This window comes from Lepisma saccharinum, chromosome 15, assembly GCF_977018435.1.
Source record: "Lepisma saccharinum chromosome 15, izLepSacc3.1, whole genome shotgun sequence".
NCBI lineage: Eukaryota > Metazoa > Arthropoda > Insecta > Zygentoma > Lepismatidae > Lepisma > Lepisma saccharinum.
Window position 1 is genome coordinate 6,741,951 of NC_139243.1, and position 22,451 is coordinate 6,764,401.

At 37.9% G+C, this 22,451-nt stretch overlaps 1 protein-coding gene across 1 annotated transcript; it reads right to left on the reverse strand.

Annotated features, from left to right (window-relative positions):
• Positions 1–1,809: 1,809 nt before the first annotated feature.
• Positions 1,810–22,451, reverse strand: LOC145999744 (glutamate-gated chloride channel subunit beta-like). Its single transcript, XM_083137029.1, has 9 exons — positions 22,174–22,451; positions 19,366–19,472; positions 16,992–17,062; positions 15,910–16,139; positions 14,327–14,409; positions 10,593–10,724; positions 6,431–6,623; positions 2,855–3,038; positions 1,810–2,034 (listed from the first exon to the last, which is right to left on the reverse strand). The coding sequence occupies exons 1-9, from the start codon at positions 22,449–22,451 to the stop codon at positions 1,810–1,812; spliced, it is 1,503 nt and encodes a 500-aa protein (XP_082993155.1).

Consider the following 22,451-nt stretch of genomic DNA (forward strand, 5'->3'; position numbering starts at 1 on the left):
ACATTCACCTTTTTCATCAGGTGACTCCTTGGCTACTGTGGGATGTGGAAGAATCGGGTCTCAAGGGTTGCCTTGGTCCAAAGGGTTTTGCAAGTGGAGAATTCTTTCAAGTCGATACGGGCGCGCATCGCCGAAGATTTCAAGAAGATATACACCTCATATACAAAATCAAAACAACACATTTACCACACCATGAGTCTTGGGTTCAATTCAGCAATATATATTTATTTATTCTTTATTTAAAACCATTATTTGAAATAATCAAAAGGCTGAAACAAATGTTCAAACCAAAAGAACAATTACCACAGGTTGTAAATAACTAATAGTGAAAAAAATGAAGGCAGATGACTCAAACACACGAAATGGAAAAAAAAGAAGTACTACGACAACGTTACACTCGGGACAAAACTTGCCACCTCTAAGAGAGAGATTTGTTAACATATCACTATATGAAGCCAGATGTCCTACATACAAATCATGATAATACAGGAGTGTGCTATTTTGTTCGAACCATCTCTCTATCGAAACGAACTGTGAGGTTCGTGGTATCTTACCAAGAATCTTAACCATTATGCTTGGGTGATGTAGTTTTATCATTCATTCATCCTCACTCGTGAGCACTCGCCCTTGGCAGATAACTTGATGGTAATGGGCGAGAGGTTACTGTTCACACATGGAAATGGCACAACACTAAGAATTTGTGTTTATATCTTCTAGTTTAGATCAACATGGTTAGAGAAGGATGTTACTTGTCTCTTCGATGATGATTAGTTCCTCGGAGAAGACTCTTAGAATTGCGCTATACATGCTCGCTCTAGCACCCCGATGTTTCTCGGTCCTCGATCCAAAGCAAAAGACCCCAAGTCGCCCGTTACACTCTAACTTATCCTTTCTTCCACCACCTGGTTATTGCTCCCTAATACCAGTCGATCAGCAACTTAATTCCAACCAACCAGGAGGATTGATTTAATACTGACTTAGCATTCTTTGAATGCTTGAGAGAGTAACGGCCGACGAAGGAGGTTATTGCTTCTGGCTTGCTACTTTTCTCTAATCAGGGGAACCTGTTACGCTATTTCATCAGAGTCCATCATCCATTCTCATCGCCGCGGTTAAACAAGTAAGCAGACAAGCGACGCAAAATGAGTAAGATTGAAAAAGAGATAACACTGCACAGAACAGATGTCATCCATATTATCTCTTTGTGAGTTCTTAACGACACAAGTCAGCAGAGAACAAGTGTATTTGGACCATCCTCCAGGTTCACACACATGCACAGTTTCAACACATGTTTCGAAAACCTCTACACCAACTTCTCTCCTTCTTCCTCTTTTTCTACCAAGTCACTAATGTTCCTTTCTGGCCATATAAATAATGAAAATACTCCTGCAGTTCCCATATTTCTATAACACACATGAAATTCTTAGTATGAGTTTGATAGCGAGTCTAGAATGCTTGTAGACACTCTACTGGGTAGAGAGCGCGCAGAAATATTCACTCCACAATGAGAAGGAGCCTGCGCTGTTATGTCCATGAAGAGGCTGCTCAGCAGCATGCGCAGAAGTCTCCTAGCGCACGCGCAGAAGAATGCAAAGCGCCAAGTGGGCAGGGCCTCAGATGCAACGTCACGCGTTAGGCTCGCATCCAACTTGCGCATAAGGGAATGACCAGTGATGTTGCGAAAGTGAACTATTTGTATTAAATTGAGGGATAGCATGGCTGAAACGTCCGAAACTCTCTTTATGTAATATTCCTGTGTTAAACAGCTTATTGTGCATTTGTCTGCTTAACCTAAATATCTATGTATTTTCACTCTTCCTGCTTGCCTGCTATAAACCCTTCCCACTTCTTGTTCATATTAGTCAGGTGGTGGATCCAGTAGTATGCGTTGAAAGCCAGGAAAGCCAGGGGGAACACGAAGAGTGAAATGGCATCAATACACCCTTCTCTTCGTAGGATACTACCGAAAGCACGGCGCCATCTTCCACACACGTTGACACATTTCCATCTACTTTTGGTCACTTTCTTCTGCAACTGAAAAAATAAGCAAAGAAGGAGACAATTAAAACCCCTCAACCATAATTAAAACCAATAGCTCTTAACCAACCCTATGATAGATGAGACTTACATTTTTGTGACAAAATGTCTGAGTTAGTTGATTTTAAACAGTGATGATACTTCGGTTCTTCCAATGACATTCAAATTATTGTATTGTGTGTACTGGTAACCAATAATAAAAAACTTCATATTCTCTGCGAAAAAATTAAAACAGTAACATTCTTTTTTATTACTGAATGTAGATTGAGTGTAAGGCTTTCAAAATCGACATTTAATAATATATAAGAGTTAAAAATAATAAACTATATATTTTTTCTGAAAGCGAGATGTAAATATATCTGTAAATTTAAGAACTTTGAACTCTAATTAATGCATGAAGTAACCGTACAATAAAGTATAAGAATAATAATTGTTGTTTTAGTATTGTAAGCTTAACTTTACAAAGAGTTTCAAGCATCAGTTTTATTAGAGTTAAGGGAAAGTGTAAATTTACATAGTTGGTACGTTCTGTAATTAGTTCCCAGCATTCACAAGACGATATGAGCAGGTAAACCTAAGAAGGAATTTAGTTTTCATTTGCACCAGTTCATTTAGAATTTTCGAATTTCAGTTTACAAATTTTCCTGAAATTCAAATGTTAATACAGACTATGTCATCATATGCTAACACCAAATTGTTTTCTTTTCTATTTCAAAGGCAAGGAGCAGCCGCTTTTTGGGGGCCAAGGAGGCCACCCTTTAGGGTCACCAACGCTTAACATTCATAACAACCATAGAAGAAATAAGGAGGACCTCACCATAGGCTTAAACCTAGGAGGCATTGCGAAAACCATCTCTGATTTGTAGTCCTTCCTCACCGCCTTGCATCGTACTCCCAGGAGAATGAGTGCATATTCCAGCAGGGCTGCCACCACGAAAGTCATGCACACCATGATCCACACCTCCACTGGCTTCACGTCGAAGGACGGCTGCAGCTTCTGCCTATTGGAGTAAAGGGTAAGTACACAAAGTTCAAATTGTCTGTCGCATTTTGGCAAAACTAGGTAACTAGTGAAAATATACTTTATTTTTGTGGAAATGGAAGTAGGAACCACAGACTTCAAAAGTTCTCTAAACTTTTATTTCTCTTCTTGTACACGACATGGGCAACTTCAAAAATTTTTGCAATGAGGTGGCCAATTTCTTGAAACAATTTTAATTCTGGTGTTCCCTTTTATGCGTTTTCCTCAACAGCCACATCACTATTTTTGCCTCATGACAGTTTTTGATATGCCTCTTTAAACGCAGCCATAACTCGAAATTTCGTGTTTGTTGCCTTAAAGCTGAGATGGAAAACTCCATGAACCAATAAAAATTATTATCGCGATAACTTCTATTTGCAAGATCCTTAAGTTGAAACAGTTTTTGTGTCTTCACATTTACTATACCCTATCTTTGATTTCTTGGAGCAAGTCATCGCATAACGATAAAGAAGAGGAAGTAGCTAGTAGGTGCAGTGCTGCAAAAAGCTGGTAACTTCAGTCGCTTTGGCCCTCCACGGAATCCCGTTCCCTCTCACGTGTTCGTTGTTCGAGTACTTTCGAATCCAACTTGCGCAGTGACTTGTTTTCGTTCGTTCGCTCCAGAGATTATCTGGACAGAGTATAGTTTCACCTTACATTGTTTTTTTTTTTATCTAGAGGCCAGACATGTTGAGTTTATTAAATTATGTAGCCTTGAGCTGCTATTTGATAGGTCTATCAGTCCACCAAAATGTGTCTTTATAGTTATGGTAGATACCGATAGTTGATACACAGGGGCGGACATAGCACTACAGTCCGATCTTCTTTTTTCAATTTCGCAGTTTAGTATACTATTCGTTTGTTTTATTGGTACGCGAGCAATAGGCAATGTCAATATTCAATTAGTACCTGAGTGAGGTTTAGTTCGTACGCAAGTGTTCGTTCGTCCATATGCATTTCAATTGGTACGCGAGTGATCTTCAGTGTGAAGGTTCAATTGGTACGCGAGTGATCTTCAATGTGAAGGTTCAATTGGTACGCGAATGATCTTCAATGTGAAGGTTCAATTGGTACGCGAATGATCTTCAATGTGAAGGCTCAATTGGTACGCGAGGGATCTTCAGTGTGAAGGTTCAATTGGTACGAGAGTGATCTTCAATGTGAAGGTTCAATTGGTACGCGAGTGATCTTCAATGTGAAGGTTCAATTGGTACGCGAGTGATCTTCAATGTGAAGGTTCAATTGGTACGCGAGGGATCTTCAATGTGAAGGTTCAATTGGTACGCGAGTGATCTTCAATGTGAAGGTTCAATTGGTACGCGAGTGATCTTCAATGTGAAGGTTCAATTGGTACGCGAGTGATCTTCAATGTGAAGGTTCAATTGTTACGCGAGTGATCTTCAATGTGAAGGTTCAATTGGTACGCGAATGATTTTCAATGTGAAGGTTCAATTGTTGCGCGAGTGATCTTCAATGTGAAGGTTCAATTGTTGCGCGAGTGATCTTCAATGTGAAGGTTCAATTGGTACGCTAGTGATCTTCAATGTGAAGGTTCAATTGGTACGCGAGTGATCTTCAATGTGAAGGTTCAATTGGTACCCGAATGATTTTCAATGTGAAGGTTCAATTGGTACGCGAATGATCTTCAATGTGAAGGTTCAATTGGGATGCTAGTGATTTTCAATGTGAAGGTTCAATTATTGCGCGAGTAATCCTCAATGTGAAGGTTCAATTGTTGCGCGAGTGATCTTCAATGTGAAGGTTCAATTGGTACGCGAATGATTTTCAATGTGAAGGTTCAATTGTTGCGCGAGTGATCTTCAATGTGAAGGTTCAATTGGTACGCGAATGATTTTCAATGTGAAGGTTCAATTGGTACGCGAGGGATCTTCAATGTCAAGGTTATTGGTACGCGAGTGATCTTGAATGTGAAGGTTCAATTGGTACTCTAGTGATCTTCAATGTGAAGGTTCAATTGGTACGCGAGGGATCTTCAGTTTGAAGGTTCAATTGGTACGCGAGGGATCTTCAGTTTGAAGGTTCAATTGGTACGCGAGTGATCTTCAATGTGAAGGTTCAATTGTTGCGCGAGTGATCTTCAATGTGAATGTTCAATTGGTACGCTAGTGATCTTCAATGTAAAGGTTCAATTGGTACGCGAGGGATCTTCAGTGTGAAGGTTCAATTGGTACACGAGTGATCTTCAATGTGAAGGTTCAATTGGTACGCGAGTGATCTTCAATGTGAAGGTTCAATTGTTGCGCCTGTGATCTTCAATGTGAAGGTTCAATTGTTGCGCGAGTAATCTTCAATGTGAAGGTTCAATTGGTACACTAGTGATCTTCAATGTAAAGGTTCAATTGGTACGCTAGTGATCTTCAATGTAAACGTTCAATTTGTACCCGAGTGATCTTCAATGTGAAGGTTCAATTGGTACACGAACGATCTTCAATGTGAAGGTTCAATTGTTGCGCGAGTGATCTTCAATGTGAAGGTTAAATTGGTACGCGAATGATCTTCAATGTGAAGGTTAAATTGGTACGCTAGTGATCTTCAGTGTGAAGGTTCAATTGGTACGCTAGTGATCTTCAATGTGAAGGTTCAATTGGTACGCGAGTGATCTTCAATGTGAAGGTTCAATTGTTGCGCGAGTGATCTTCAATGTGAAGGTTCAATTGGTACGCGAATGATCTTCAATGTGAAGGTTCAATTGTTGCGCGAGTAATCTTCAATGTGAAGGTTCAATTGGTACGCTAGTGATCTTCAATGTGAAGGTTCAATTGGTACACGAGTGATCTTCAATGTGAAGGTTCAATTGGTACGCTAGTGATCTTCAATGTGAACGTTGAATTGGTACGCTAGTGATCTTCAATTTGAAAGTTCAATTAGTTTCCTTCTAGAAATATGATAGGGGTGTGTAACAGCACGAGGGTGCGAAATATCGCTGCGGGAGACTTACAGTGTATAGTCAACCTTTCACGAGCAATTCAAAATATCTCAATATCTCCACGAGCTACTGGTAGTTCGTGGTCGACGTTCTGCTTATCCCTACTATAATCCACGACGCCTTCTGGTCGTCCTTTTCGCTCGTTTAGTAGTTTGATCTTTGAGCATATCACATAATATAGTCTGTACAAGGTCCCAGGATCGACCCCTATTGGATGCATATTGTTGAGGTTCGGATTCCACTTTAAACTGTAAGTCCATTTGTATCTGAGCACAACGTGGACTTTAAACTTGAAAATAAAATAAGAAACTCAAATTTTCCCACTTAGTTGAAATTAAATTCCAAATTGAGGCATCTAAGCTTCAAGAAGCGATGAAACACATGGTTGAAAGCGTATAGACATAAATAATCTTAACGTGTCCTACCTGAGCGAGTTGAACATGGTGACGAGCGTCAGCAGGGACGTAACCATAAGTGCCACCCTTCCGGGAACCATGTTGGGGTCGATGATGAAGCTGCACCAGGAGATGATGACCAGCAAACCACTCGGGAAATATGTCATCAGGAGGTGAGTGGACAGCTCCCGACGCAGGTATATGGTGAATAACAGTTTGTCATCTGAAATTTGTGAATTTAATCATAACAATATTCCTTTATGCGTAATATTTATTCCTTCCACTTTTATTTTTGAATTATAAGAATTTTATATAGACGATGCATTGGAAGATTGTGAAGACAACTACAGTACTGACATTCATATTGAAATTTTCTAAGATTTGTATTTTCGTTGCTGAAAATGTAAATTAATCATTGACAGTTTTCTAAATGTCAAATCTAATTAGAAGAAATTATGTCTAGCGGGTAAATATGTAGGTAACAGCTTATCACACCATTAAGCCTTGTTTCCTCGATATGAAAAACTCAATATGCTGACCAAGGCAGAAATTTATTTTATTATAAAACATAAACGAAACGTAACGTTTCAACATTCTAGCAAGGTCTTCTTCAGACTCTGTACATTTGTACTTGGTACAGAGTCTGAAGAAGACCTTGCCAGAAGGTTGAAACGTTACGTTTAGTTTATATTTTATAATAAAATAAATTTCTGCCTTGGTCAGCTTATCAATATTTTCATACCTCCTTTGAACAGTTTTTGTGTTCTTCAATATTCTATTACTAAATTAATGCAAAATGTCTGCTAAATCAACGAGCAGAGTTGGGGAGTAACTTAACGCGTTACCAAAATTGCAAGGGTTATGGTAACGGTAATTGGTTACTTTGATATATTCAGCACTTGAGAATTCATCTGTCAGAATGACAAATGCTGCGCTGTGTTGTTTGTATGTGCAATTAAAGTTACGGTGGGAAAACATGCAATTAGTTACTATTTTGACTAACTAGTCCAAATCTGCGAATGCAAATGATTTGGAGTTAAACCCCGTTAAGCTCTTCTTTCATATAAAGCTATACCTTTCCACTTCCTGGATGCCTTCATGGCCAGGTGCAATGCACAGAGAACGAATTGTATGAAGTTAAGCTTTGTAGATTGTTTGGTTTGGTTTGAGTTGCTGTTTTAAGTCCACTTTATGCACAGTAAGGCTAATCGGGACTAGACCTACAGTTTAAAGTGGGATCCGAACCACTTGTGCCTCCACCGGGTATCGAACCCGGGACCCCTCGATTACAAGGCAATGACGCTACCACTGCGCCATGGGGGAGGCCCCTTTGTAGATTGTCCTCGCAGTATCTGTGTTCATTAATCATTAAGAACTAAATTTCATCCTTCAGAAGAACACGTGTGTTTTTCCGCATAAATTTAAATACGGTACAGGAACCTTTTTTTCCGGTTCATTTTGAATAGGGTCCAAGTTCCCTGTTGAAATGAAACAGTTCGCAACTTGGATCGAATTTAAATTGTGCAATTGTACAGGGTTCCCACGTATGTATTTTCCCTGAATCTTTATTTTTTTACAAGACGAGTTAATATACAGTATTGCATAGAATTTTCAGCCAAAAATGTAGGCTTGAACCCGGGTCTCTGCCATACCGTGCAATTGCTCTACCACTGAGCTACCGAACCCGCCTGGCCTCGCCTGATTTCTCGCCATCGGCGTTTTACCTGCGTGGAATCGTCTCTTCCAGGCCGGCTCGGTAGCTCAGTGGTAGAGAAATGGCACGGTATGACAGAGACCCGGGTTCGGGTCCTGGCTGTGTCTGCATTTTTCGCTGAAAATTTCTACGTAGTACATCTCCTGTGTGTGCCAAATCTTCAACAGTATTGTTTATTATTTTACAATAGACTCCATTTCCACTCATAGCCATAACATCACCACCTTGCTATTATTATTATTAGACATGAGATGAACTAGCTGATTGACTGATTTGAACATTTTCGGTGCTTCGGCCTTTGTGACCATTTTGCACCTTTCTAAGTATACGTGGAAAATCCCCTTATCTAAAAACCCTAACCTTAAAGTTAAGAAAGAAAGGAGTGTAAAGAGACCTTTGAGAAAAGTTAAAAATGCAAGTTGTAAAGGAACTTCCACAGGACAAACACGAAATTTGAAAAAGGCAAGCATAGTCTGAAAACTTCCTCCGAAACAGTGTAAAATGCCAGCTCTTCTCAAAAAGCATAAAAAGCATTTGGTAAAACACTTGGCTTATCATATTTTTTGGTTCCAACCCAGGACATATTCGCGATAAACTCGTTACTGCTGAATTTTAGTTTTTCTTTACAAAAGTAAATTGAAATTACTTAAAAACCTTACCATTGCATAAGAAAAAAAAATAACATTATTTTCTAAAAATGTTTGTTGAAGCAGTAGCATTAATAGGAATCCTATATTTAACTGTTTTCACGTGGTCTTCAATATCACCTCTTCCTTTATGTCCAAGAGAAAATATTCCATTACAGAGTGTACATTGCACACGTTCACTGTCACTGTCGTTACACAGTTTCAAGAATTTGTATTCCTGCTGCAGGTTAACCTTAAATACACACTTTCATTTGCCCATTGCCAAATGCAAAGACCTTGTAAATACTTATAATTATCAAAAACGTGTAGACGAGTTACTTCACACGCTTCCAAGACCACCAAGACGCTCACGGAAGTACGGAAACGGAAACGCTCGGAAGTCGATATCTCGAAGAGAGAAAAGGTATAATCGATACTTATAATCGATCGATCCTTGTCGGTCATAAATTCTGGTCGTGAATATTCAATACCGGTAGCTATTTTCATGTTCAGATTCTCAAATCCTCGGACATTTTGCAATCCCGGACATCACCCCGGACAGCACTAAAAAAACAGGACTGTCCGGGCTTATCCCGGACATATGGTAAGCCTAAACACTGTCATCAACATGATGATAAGTCGTTGTAAAGGTTAAAACTCCGCCTGAGAAAATTAAAATCAGCAAATGCCAGAAAAACGTGCGGAACACTTAATAGTACAACGTTACAGGTACGGCACAGGAGGGGAGGGGGGGCAGCCCTTGCAGCAATGTGTGAGACGGTTGTGTCAGATTCGAAGTAGAGTTTAGATGACTTATTCTAGGCGAGAGAGAGAACGACAAGGTTGCCATCTGCATCAACAGACTTGGCGGTAGCATCAGCTCCTCCGTTCCCATTGATACCTACATGACTGGGGACCCAGCAGAAGCAAACTAATTGTTACTCTATTGGTATGGGCATATCTGTGTATCGATAATATTACTACTAATTTTAGCAAATTTTTAACTACTTTTATGAATAAAAAATACAATTTGTATGTCATGGTTTTGTGAAGTAAATGTCTAAATAAGCAGTTCATTATTAAAGTAAATCTTATTGAATCACTTGGTTACATACATTAATTGAGGAGATGAATGAATGTTCTGCAAGAATCATTTGCAATTTTGATTGGCTCAGTTATCGGAATCAGTAAATGTTATATCAGTATTTATCAGTACTGGGAAATACTTCATTTCAGTTTACTTTCTGAAATCAAACTAAATGAGGAATCCCTGTGCACATATAAGGGCTACGGTTACAGATATTTGTCTGAGTTAACACGTTTTCCAACTGTATTGCAGTACACAAAATAAGATTCCAAACACACCACATATAGAACAAATATTTTCACACTTTTCAGAAACAGAAATTTACAAATGGATACAATATCAATTAATCTGTAATGGAAAATAAACATAGCTATGTTACAAGCCTATGTCTTCAAAGCAGCTTGTGTGAAGAAAATCAACAGGCAGGAGCATATTCTAACCCTTCAGATGTACTTCAATGAGACTCATTGATAAAATAGGTAAATTTTCCCTGAGATTTCCCTGAAAATTTTACTTTCTTCAAGTTCCACGAGATTTCCAGGTTTTTCCAGATCTGTAGGAACCCTGCAATAGAAGCAATTGGAATGTATGAGTTTCTGAACCTTTAACACCCCTGCTTCTAGCCACTTCAAAATATAAACTATGTTAAATTCTCATTTCAATAAATAGCTAGTTACTTAGTAGAGAAAGTAACTTTACTCGTAACTTTCGAAGATTTTGATTTTGATAGTATTAAGTATGTTTGTGGATTCACATACTACTTACAGTATTCTGTAGACTTCTGAGACGTTTCAAATCTGAATTTGAAGCTTGGAAGTTCCAAGTCGTTGTTGTCCTCCTTTTGTTTTATCTGTATAGGTGCTCTGGTTGACCAAGTCAAGTTCACGAACAGCTGCTCTGAAGGCAGAATAAAATCATGAAATGAATATACCGGGTGTCCCAGAAGTCTTTCCCTGATTACCAACTTTATTCATATCCCCTATATGCAAGGTAGGGATGTGAAAGTGGTGCCAAAATGTTGGAAAACTAACCAAGTTTTATTTGTTGTAGGTTTGAGTAACGTGGCTGTAGTGTAGCAGTTTCAGTGGCCAGAAAACCGGAAATGTTCACAAATCAGGAAAAAGCTCAGCACGTCCTCTGGTATCACGAGACCCGGTCACCAATAACAGCGCAGAAGAACTTTCAAATGTACATAATTCTTTCGTCTAGAATATCTGCCATCAATAAGTTGGTATTTATCTTCATTCACAAATCCTGTCAAGTCCAAGAAACATTGTATGGAAAGATGCCACCCGATGTCAAGAGCATTAATTCCGGATTCCTTGGCACTGACACTGCTACACTACAGCCACGTTACTGAAACCTGCAAAAAATAAACTTGGTTAGTTTTCCAACATTTTGGCACCACTTTCACATCTCTACCTTGCATATAGCGGATATGAATAAAGTTGGTAATCAGGGAAAGACTTCTGGGACACCCGGTATTATTTTATATTTAGCCTGAACATTCAATGAAAAAGAAACAGAAGAAAATTATGGTAGACAATGTTATTTGATGCACGCCTGTACCCAGGGGAGGGGCCAAGGGGGCCATCCCCCCTCGAACTATGAAATATTTAAATGTGAACCTATCAAAAGCTACGAAAATAACATCGACGATTTTTCAAATTTGTAAAAATGTCAATTTTGTTCTTGCATAAATGAATGTTTTCCTTTTGTAGAAGTCTGCAGTCTGCACTATTGGGTACTTTTATTTTTATGATCATTAATGCAAGGCAACCGGACGTCCGATTCACCGATTTAGTCAGGACAGTGCGTTACTTTTAACGTGATGCGAAAATGTCTCTTTATTATTTTTTTGTTAACTCACATTTCTACATGTTCTTTATTGAAGTAATAATTGCTAATACGCAACAATTAATTTATAAATATATTATTTTCTAAACATAGAATTATCATGATTTTTCAATTGCCCCGATATAAGAAAATTAGAGGAAATTTGGAAACATTTTAATTTGTGGAACACAGAACTATTTGAACTATATTGTAAACTCTCTCTCATATTATATATATATATATATATATATATATATATGTATATATATAAATATAAATATATATATAAACACATCTTCGGGCCTGGCCCATCCCTCAAAAAAATCCTGGGTACGGGATGTTATTGAAAATTGTGACTTTGATACATAAAATAAATAGTTTTGTAATTAATGTGTAGACCGTCGCATCAGTGGCGCATTGGAAATGAAACAATGGTTTAGAAACTTTTTTTAGTAGACCATCACAATTTTGATTATAACTTTCGACAAATTTTGCTTATTGCTCTTAGGTAATAAATGCGGAATATATAAATTAATAGTTTATTAATTATAATAATATTATTTATATTGTAATTTTACAGAATACCTGTATCTCTGATCAAGGAACAAAAATCTCTGATTTCTTTCATCCCTCTGATTTTTTTATTTTTGTTATAAGCCCAGTGTATCTGTATGATTGCTTTATGTATTGTGCCTAAATTTTGTCATTTATGCCTCTTTGGTGTATGTGTGTGTGTGTATACATACATACATTATACATACATACATCATATATATATATATATATATATATATATATATATATATATATTTATTTTGAAGAGTGATGCCGAGCGAAATCTGGAAAAGCACTACTTTTCCACGTCTTCTCGCTGACCAATGACCGAACCATTCAACGGCAATGCTGTGTACCAAAGAGTATAGGATTATCTTTTAACCACATACCACTGAGTATATAATCCCAGCCTCACTTCCTCTGGGGCCATGGGCGTCCGGAGTGGGGGGGGGGTAGAGGGGGTAGGGGGGCGTGGCCCCCCTGCACAATAAAAGTCAACAAAAATATATATATATTTTTCACATATAATTTCATTCCAGCGACAATAATGTGTGTTAATTATTGCATGAATATGATAAATTCAAATTTAAGCAATGTTTTTTGAGGGAACAACATTATTATTTAATAAAATGTGGCTTGTTTATCCCCCTGGAAAAAATACCTTCCTTGCCCCCTACCTGTAAAAAATTCCTGCGGACGTCATTGTCTGGGGACATTCCATGGAACATAGAAGCGTTAACCTCTCGTTGAGGGGACAGAAACAAAGGATGTTGAGAACAGTATAAAAATGTCCTGAAAGGTAAAACTCGAGGTCAGTTGTTAGTATGATTACTTCGAGTATTGCGAGCACGGAAGCGTGAAAGTTGGAGGCGGCGTATAACTTAATGCACCTCGAACTGAGGACTTTGCATGGATCTTCCTCACGATCGGGTCTAGGTAAGTGTGGAGAAAACTTCGCTCTGGCATTCCTCTTCTTGACAGAATTGGCCAAATTAAGTTTTAAAATGGAAACCACCCGCATTGCATAATTAGCTACATCCCAAACATCCCTTGTGACTCTAACGATCCCAAGTTAATAGCTGTATCACACTTAATTATATTCATAAGTAGAATTTTATTCTTGAATAGAGTACAGCGGGTCCACAATGAGACTCCAACATTTTGAAAGTCTATAACTTTTTCATTTCAGATTGTACAGCTGTGATTCCGGAAGCAGCAGAAGCAGAAACTCAAAAAGTTTATGTGGTAACATTTTAGTGCGCGCAATAGCCGTAGTGGCGCTGCAACAATCGATTGTTTGAAAATGGAGATTCCAAACGAGCGTGCACAGGCTGTGTGGTGGTATGCAGAAACGAAATCACTTATTCAAGTGCAACGATACTTTCCCCGTGTGTACAATAATGATCCTCTGACATTCATGACTATAAAGAAGTGGTGTGATCAGTTTTTGGCGACCGCCAATGTTTTGAAAGGACACGTTGGTGGTAAACCCAGAATCCAGGAACAGGTTGTAGAAAATGTGCGGAGGTCATTCGAAAGGAGTCCACAGACGTCAGTAAGACAAGCAGCGAGAGAACTTGGTATGAAACGGTCGACAGTTCACACAGTTCTTCACTGCTTGTCTTAGTGACTTCTGTGGACTCCTTTCGAATAAACCTGTGCACGCTCGTTTGGAATCTCCATATTGAAACAATCGATTGTTGCAGCGCCACTACGGCTATTCCGAGCACTAAAACGTTACCACATAAACGTTTTGAGTTTCTGCTTCTCCTGCTTCCGGAATCACAGCGGTACAATCTGAAATGAAAAAGTTATAGACTTTCAAAATGTTGGAGTCTCATTGTGGACACGCTGTATTTATGTTGGAATTGTTTTGGATATATTGTACATATATTTCAAAGATTTTCATGGCATATTTACAAGAGTATTTTTCTTGATTTTATTACATACAAATTCTCAGTCTAATAGTAAGCAAGTTCACATTTCAGTTTTGTAATTACTCAACTAATTCAGAACCAACAAATTACACAATAAAGCTATAACACACACACACAAACGTGTATAAACCACAACCAAATTCTTTCTAACAACATGCGCATTGAACTTACGTGTATCAATTTCCCACTGACACATCTGCACATCCAGGGGATATAAATCGAATTCCATCTCGCAAATTAGTTCGAGAGAACAACTGAAACAAGAGGAAGAAATCACTGTGGTCTTTTTTTCACGCAACATAGTCTAAATAGAGTACAATAGACAAATACGGATCGCAACTTTTCATGTAGAAATCACAAACGTCTCTCCATCCAAATAAAAAGATGGTCAGGTAGAGGAAAGCATTCAAACAGAGTGTCCTAAAATAGTGTTTACACTCTATGAATGTTAACAACAGAGAAACTATTAAAAATAACTTAACTGGACCTTTTGTATTTGAAGCTGCAATATCTACATTGAGTGCGTGTGTGGCCGTGTGTAGGCATTCTGTTTTTTTAGATCCATCACAGCTCACCAGGCGGTAGGCATTTGTGTACTAAAAGTGGCAGAGGTGAGCAATTTTTCTTTTGAGCAACGTAAGAAGTGTCAAATGGCCACCCAGATCTCCCAATTTAACACCGTTAGATTCCTACCTCTGGGAAACTGAAGAACTGGATGACAAGAAACATGCGTTTAACACTACCTGTGCTTCCCTTCCTGTGGAAACCATATCAGCTGTTTGTTGATTTGTCGATCTCTTCTGTAGCACTGCAGACAAGGTATTGCTGCCAATGAACATCTATAACTTTAAGGTACGAGGTGACGGAAAAAATCATTATTGCTGTTATTAGTGTCTCTTAACGTTCAAAGAATGTAAACACTCTTTTGGTACAGTTTGTATGTGATAAATGTTAAAAAAATCACGAAAACATGCAGCCGTGTTGCAAAGCAATGGCCCCATAGGCGTAGCTAGCACTTTATATTTGGGTGTGCACAAAGAAAAAAAAATGAGGTCTTGTACCTTTTTAATAGCATATTTTGCAACACGATCACTTGGCTCTTTAACTGCACTGATGTTTGTAAAGGAATATAAATTCACTAAATGACAGTGTTGGAAATTTCTGAATATATGTAGTAGAAAAAAATCAAATTGCATAGAGATTACACACACACAAAATGTTCATAAATGTTACAAACAAATACATCAAAATACACGTCGTCTATAACAAGAGACGTCTGTCAAAAGTTACAATGTTCTTAAACTCATCAATAACTTCATTTACATCAATAGACTAAGCTTTTTCCTGTTCCACAAATAGCAAGAGCAGGGCTTCCAATCTATCCTGCTTCTAAGTTGCTCTTAATTTAGTTTTAACTTGGGTAAGCTTGGAGAAAGCTCTCTCACACGTGCAGCTTGTGACAGGTATAGAAGAAGGGCGCTGCAGTACAGAGTAGAATGCAGAAAATATCTTCCTTCTCCAATGACATCACAAAATCGAAAAACTACAGACACTCATTTCATCAGCGATAATGCACACGTTTGTACCAAGTAATGACATTTTCAACTTCTTACAAACTGCCGCTTATTTTCTCTCTTATTGAAATATCTGTCTTTAATTCTCTTTGATGAAGCAGGTCATTAGCGTGTGCCTAGGCACAACCGGCACACTCCGTAGCTACGCCTATGAATGGCCCTTATGAAGTGTTTACTTACGTCATACTGTACCAGACCTTCATCTTCTCACCAGAAAAATAATACATCATAACGCTCCTTGAGTCACTCATTCCGCTGGAGTACTTGAGTTCCTTCATCGGTCGGAAGGTGATCTGAGGCAACCACATTTGATCGATAAACTCTGGAGGAGCAAATGATAGACGGGAATGTTCGTTGTGCAGGCGATGATCAGACCAGGAAAATCGTATGATCACATTCATTGATATCTCCTGAAAGATAGCAAGAAATTAGTAACACTGTTAAGCCTTGTTTTCATGTTAATAAAATATTAGAATGCTGACCAAGGTAAAATTTATTGTTAAAAATATACACTAAAAACGTAACGTTTCCACCCTCTAACTGGGTCTTCTTCAGACGAAGATTCACAATAAACTGATGCAAGATACAACCATAAATTTATATATACACTACCAGTACAGGGTCCATACACAAACCAACATGAAGGTGGCAGGAACATCTTCATAGTTTTTGAAACTAGGCCGAGGTTTCAAAGTGAAGGAGATAAATGTGGACTATGACTATCCAGAAGCGACCAATCCAGCACAACAAACGCGCCAGCCAGTAGAACGAGGTACACGTAGTACTTCCTACCGTCACGTCGTAACTATCGACGCCACCGCTGTTGTCTGGTTGGTCTGAACGAGGACCGGCCGCCGTAAGAGTAGGAAAGACCTACAACACCTGCTCTGCTGTTCTTGCCTCCTGACGCAACACTGCAGCCATCTGTCGACCATTCTTAAAACTTTTCAAACAACCCTCGTACTTGTAATACTGGTTTATAGTGAAAAATAAATTGGAGCTTGATTTAAGTTCTTTACAACCATATTCCATATCATTACATTTTATTTATTTTATTATTAATAGGACTGTAAAACATGTACAATACAAACCTCAAGTTGCAAACAAATCTTCAATAGATATGCCAATATTTTTTCACGTAAAAAAGTCAATACCTAAAAATTCTAAAAAAAATGTAAAAAGTGTTCCATGGTACAACAGTCTTCTTTATTCGTCGAGAAAATTCAAATATTGTAGCACAGGAAATAGGATAGTTGTGTTACCTGTTCCTCTTCCTTCACTATTGGATTTCTTAGTATTTGTAAAGATATTTCCACATCTACAGGAATCAATACTGAAAGAGAAATTTAAATGAACAGTTAAATATTAACATACAAATATGTAAATAGTTATGAATTGTGCTCCGAGACTTGCACTTTACACTTTACACTTTGTTAAGAACAAAGCATGAGCGAGACCATGGAGCAGTGTTGGGGAAGGAGCTTGAATATTCTATACTTTTGTATGCAAGTTTATAATATCTTAATAACCATTAAATGTGATGGTTTTTTTTTTGCAGCAGAGACATTTATTCCATTACCACAAGGTACCAAGTTTGCTATATTGAAAAGCTTCTTATTTTTCGAAGATACCTCGATGGAAGAAAAAAAACCTGAAAAATTTGACATTCAAAAAAAGTGTCGGGTAGGATGGGTACTTCATATGGCATAGGCAAATAGCATTGCAATGTGAAAAGAAAATCAAATAAAAAATTACTGATGAAATCAATAAATATTTAGTGTATAATAAAATGTGTCGAGTCTAAGGTAGGGATAGCCAAACGAATCCGGACCCGTGTGGATCCGGATCTGGATCCGAAAATTCGGGATCCGGATCCGAAAGTTCCGGATCTGGATCCGGATCCGAAAATCCAGATCCGGGTCCGGATTCGAAAGTTTCGTATCTCAATCCCATTATAATATTACCACACCTTAAAAGGTATTATGATCTTTGATTTCAAACAATTTTTTTATTAGTTAGTTACGCATCGGCTAACACACTCGTGCACAAAAATAATCTTACTTGTTTAACATAAAATGTCAGAGGTGATTTTGTAAATGCCATTGAAACGAATATGTATTCATTCGAATGTATTGGAAATGGAAACACACATAAATGTGAGACATTCCATTCCAGGATGAAACCTTTAACACACATAACAAGATAGAAATGTTACAAAAATTATACAATTGTTCTACAATTACAGTTTTAGAAATTAAAGTGAAACATTATAATATATGGAGTGTTATATAATTACAAAGTGTAAGACTAACAAGGGAGGTTATCTAAGTGTCCCCCTCCGATTTCCATGAAACTTGGCAGGTGTATAGAGGGGCCCAAAGGAAGAAATACGTGTTTTTTGTTTCGGCTATAAAACTGTGTGTGTGTGTGTGTGTGTGTGTGTGTGTGTGTGTGTATTTATGTATTTTGTGTATATATATATATATATATATATATATATATATATATATTAGCAGGTAACAATATGTTATAAACACATTCTTACTTTCCAAAGAAGCGCTCATGTGGGATGTCCAAACGGATCCGGATCCGAAAAATTTTAGAATCTGGATCCTAAGGATCCGGAACCAACCGGATCCGGATCTGGCCATCATTAGTCTAAGGTTATAAATGATCAAGGAAAGAACATCAAGATAGCAGAAAATATTGTTTTATTCTGTGTGATTGATTTGATTGTAGTCGGTACACCATAAATTGACACTTTTTAAGAATTCAGGAAATAATCAAACAGTTGAAGCAAGGACGTCTTACTCTGATGTAGGGTCCTGTATCTTCCTTGGCATCGAGACTAAAAACCAGGAAGGCCAAATACCGGATATCCTAAATATGTACCCGTGCGTATCCGATATTAAGGCACTGCCTATTCACATATATGCGAGGCCATGGCACACAAACAAAACTTCATAGAACTCATAAACCAAACGAAGCCTAAAGTAGACATATATGACCTCAATATCAAATTTTGACAAAACACACACACACACATACGAGGTGCGATTGAAAAGTTCTTAGACAGTAGTCGCTACTGTTAACCGGTTAAGTTTTGCTGGGGTTGTGTGTGAGGAAAATAAAGCTTGTGTTGACCTTGAAGGATCCTGAAAAGGTCACGGCTCTATCTTTGTTTAGTTGCCAGCTGCAGCCTGTTGAGTGCGGACGTGTGATAGTGTTGTGTGCAGGACAATGGATTCTGGATCCTGCACCACGATGACGCACCCGCTCATGGCGCATTCCAAATCATTAAATATTTGGCCAAATTCCAAATTTCTGGACTTTTCCAATCCCCCCTATTCTTCAGATCTAGCTCCAGCAGACTTCTACCTATTTCTAAAATGGAAATTTCCGCTCAAAGGGAAGCTGTTTGAGTCAATTGAAAACATTCAGGCAAATACGGCAGACGACGTGTCTTAATATGCTCAAGAAGGAATGCTTCCAAAAGTGGAAATACCATTTATTGGAATTGGTGTGTTCAATCAGGAGGGCACCACTTTGAAGGGGATTCATCACAATAAGTGCTGCCACTTGGAAATTACAAGTCAGTCTAAGAACTTATGAATCACATCTCGTATATATACTTACTTCCAGAGTCATTCATGAATGTAACAGGTGGTAGATTCTTCTTATAATCCTTGTCAAAAGTTAAAGAGAATAAATCTTCAACAAAATTTGCAGAGCACAGACGTATACTAAAAGAAAGAAGCAAATAACAAACATAAAAAAATATTAAGGGTTTTCTAAATTCAGTTATTCTCTGAAACTGGTATTGACATAATTCCAAAAAACCCTTAAAACCTGTTATACTTTATTCATTACAGGATTCTATTGGGAAAATTGAAAGCATAAAATCTTCTTGAATTTACGTCAATGTGGTTCACGTCCTCTTTTCTTTAATATTTTCGTGTTTACTTCTTTTTACTATTGTTTACTACTTACCATCTCAACTACAGTCTTTTGGATTATGAAATGTCATTCAATGAAAAACCCGTAAGTTATGAATGCCGATGTACAAATGAAACATGGATGGACTAAACAAAATATAAAATTTACATAAAACACAAAATGAGGTTTAATTATTCTTCAACATTCGTGCAACATTGCGCTCAAGGTAGCATGTCAATTATATCTAAAATATATTACTTTCAAACTGAACTAAAGAAATTCGTTTCAGCAGAGCCAAACACTATGACGTAACTTGTATGCTCATGTTTTGGATTTCGTTTGACTTTTCAAACATTTTTGTTTTTTGACTTTCATTTAGCCTACACATCAATTACATAACTTCATGTTATAACATATTTTTTTATTTGGCATCGGATCGAATACTGGGGTAAGATCTTTACATTTCTGATGAAAATCGGCCAAAATAGACAAACATGATAAGGCATATTTTGATCTATTTAACCAATTTTGCGTTTTTACAACATATTTATTCAATTTTCTCGTAATAAGACATATTCCTGCATAATTTCGTAATTGTTTTGCACATAATCGGTTATTTTATAATTTATTCTTCGTACTTTTAGAGCAACGGATAGTTTATATTATCGATGGCAGGATAAAGAAATGGACGAAGAAATTAAAAGCAGATGTCGTATTTTCTTACTAACTTGTACGGAACAATAATACTTCCGCTTTATTTAGCAATCTGCTAATTATGCTTTAGTTTTCACAATAGTAATAGTAAATGACATAATAAATGGAACTTAGGATAATTGTAGTGAACCTCACTATATTTTCAGTATTTTTCCACTACATTCTTAGGTTAAAGGAATTCTGTCTTCATTTAATACCCCCCTCCCCTCGATCTTCCCAGGAATATACTGACATCCTGTATAATGATACATTTGAAAGTAGTGTTGTGAATATTTTTGGCTTTACTGGGAATATTTCTGCATTTTTCTGACATATTTTTAATTTTTCATGACACATTTTCCGATTTTTATGACATATTTACATACATATTTTACAGTTTTATAGGGCATAAAGTCCCGGGCCTTAATGATCAATAATAATAATCTGTAGTTAAATCGTAAATGTTATATTACACTGTATTAATATTGTAATCGCATATCAGAAATGTGAATTTGAATATAATACATGACTCAGGTTAGGTGGCAGAACAGCCTCAGGCTGAACCTCACCCACGTAAATAAAGAATTTGAATTTTGAAAGAAATTGAATTTAACACAAGTAACGCGTTACTCTTTTATTAATTTCGTTAATATCGCTTTGCCGAAATTACAGCGGAAATTGGAACGGTAAGTGGTTATTTGACAAATGACAGTGATTGCTCTTTGATACTTCACTTGCGTTCTCTGAATGAATTCAAAGTTGGAGAATTCATTTCGTAAGATAAAACATGCTTTGATATGGAAAAGGGGTGGCTTTCACGCTCCTCACAATCGATACAGACAAAGATTGAAACGAAGAGTTGTTTGTAGCAGCGCCGGATTAAGGTGGGTGCTATTGATGCTGCAGCATTAGGCCCATTCCTGAAGTAGGCCCAGATGAAAACAGACGAGAATTTTCCGAAAGCTGAACAGTTTTCTTTTGCTATTTTAACATGAAAATAAATCTTAGAATGAAATTTGGAGCCCTAATTTCGGACGCCTAGACACATTTTTACTTACTATACAGTTACTATTATTCTTTGCGCTGTGACGTAACTATAACGTCGTTGTGTTTATTCTTCACCGAAGATTTCAAGCATCAGGCCCAATTTCGCCTTAATCCGGCCCTGGTTTGTAGTAGTTATGTATTCTTTCTGACCTGTACCAATACTCTTGATAAAATACAACAATTGATTTTCTCTTATGGGCAGTGGCGGCGATTAGGGAGGGCGAGGGGTGGCCGTTGCCCCCCTTTTTGCGATTTTTGATCCTGCACTATGCTAAAGTGTTCTTGTCCCCCGGTTTTGGCATCTTGCACTTCCAAATTTGGAACCCAATCGCCGCCACTGCTAACGAGTATCGCATTTAGGGGTCTATAAAACTCCAGCTTTTTCTTTACCCACAATTGGACAAAAAATAGGCGTGGCTTGTAATCGAGATATATAAATCACACAATATAATACGAGGGTAAGTCAATATATTAGTCGCACAATGGAATAGATAGAAAAGTTGAAATGGTTACCGGATGAAATGTGGTTTATTTTTCAACGTAATCTCCATGAATATTTAGCCACTTGTCTCAGCTTTTCACGAGCCCCTCAAAGCCAGCAGCGAAGAAGGTTTGTGGTTGGTGTTGTAGCCAGCTGGTAACCTTTAGATGGACCTCCTCCATATCCTGGAACCGGTGACCACCCAGGTGATTCTTCAGTGGTCCGAAGAGATGAAAGTCGGATGTTGCCAAATCCGGACTGTAGGCTGGATGTTCGTCGTTCCCAACCTAGTGAGCCACTGATGTGTTGGCACTGTGTGGACGAGCGTCATCCAACAGAAGAACTCCATCTCTGGACGACCTGGACGAACGGTATCACTGATGCTGGTTCGACCACGATTGAAATGTTCCACCCAGTTGTAAACGGCTTTCCTGGATAAACATTTGTTACCGTAAACAGGTAATATTTCCTTGGTCACTTGCTCAGCAGATTTGCCCTGCGCCCACAGAAATTGAATATCGGCTCGTTGCTCACCACGCGTACACTCGGCTAACAAACCTGCCAT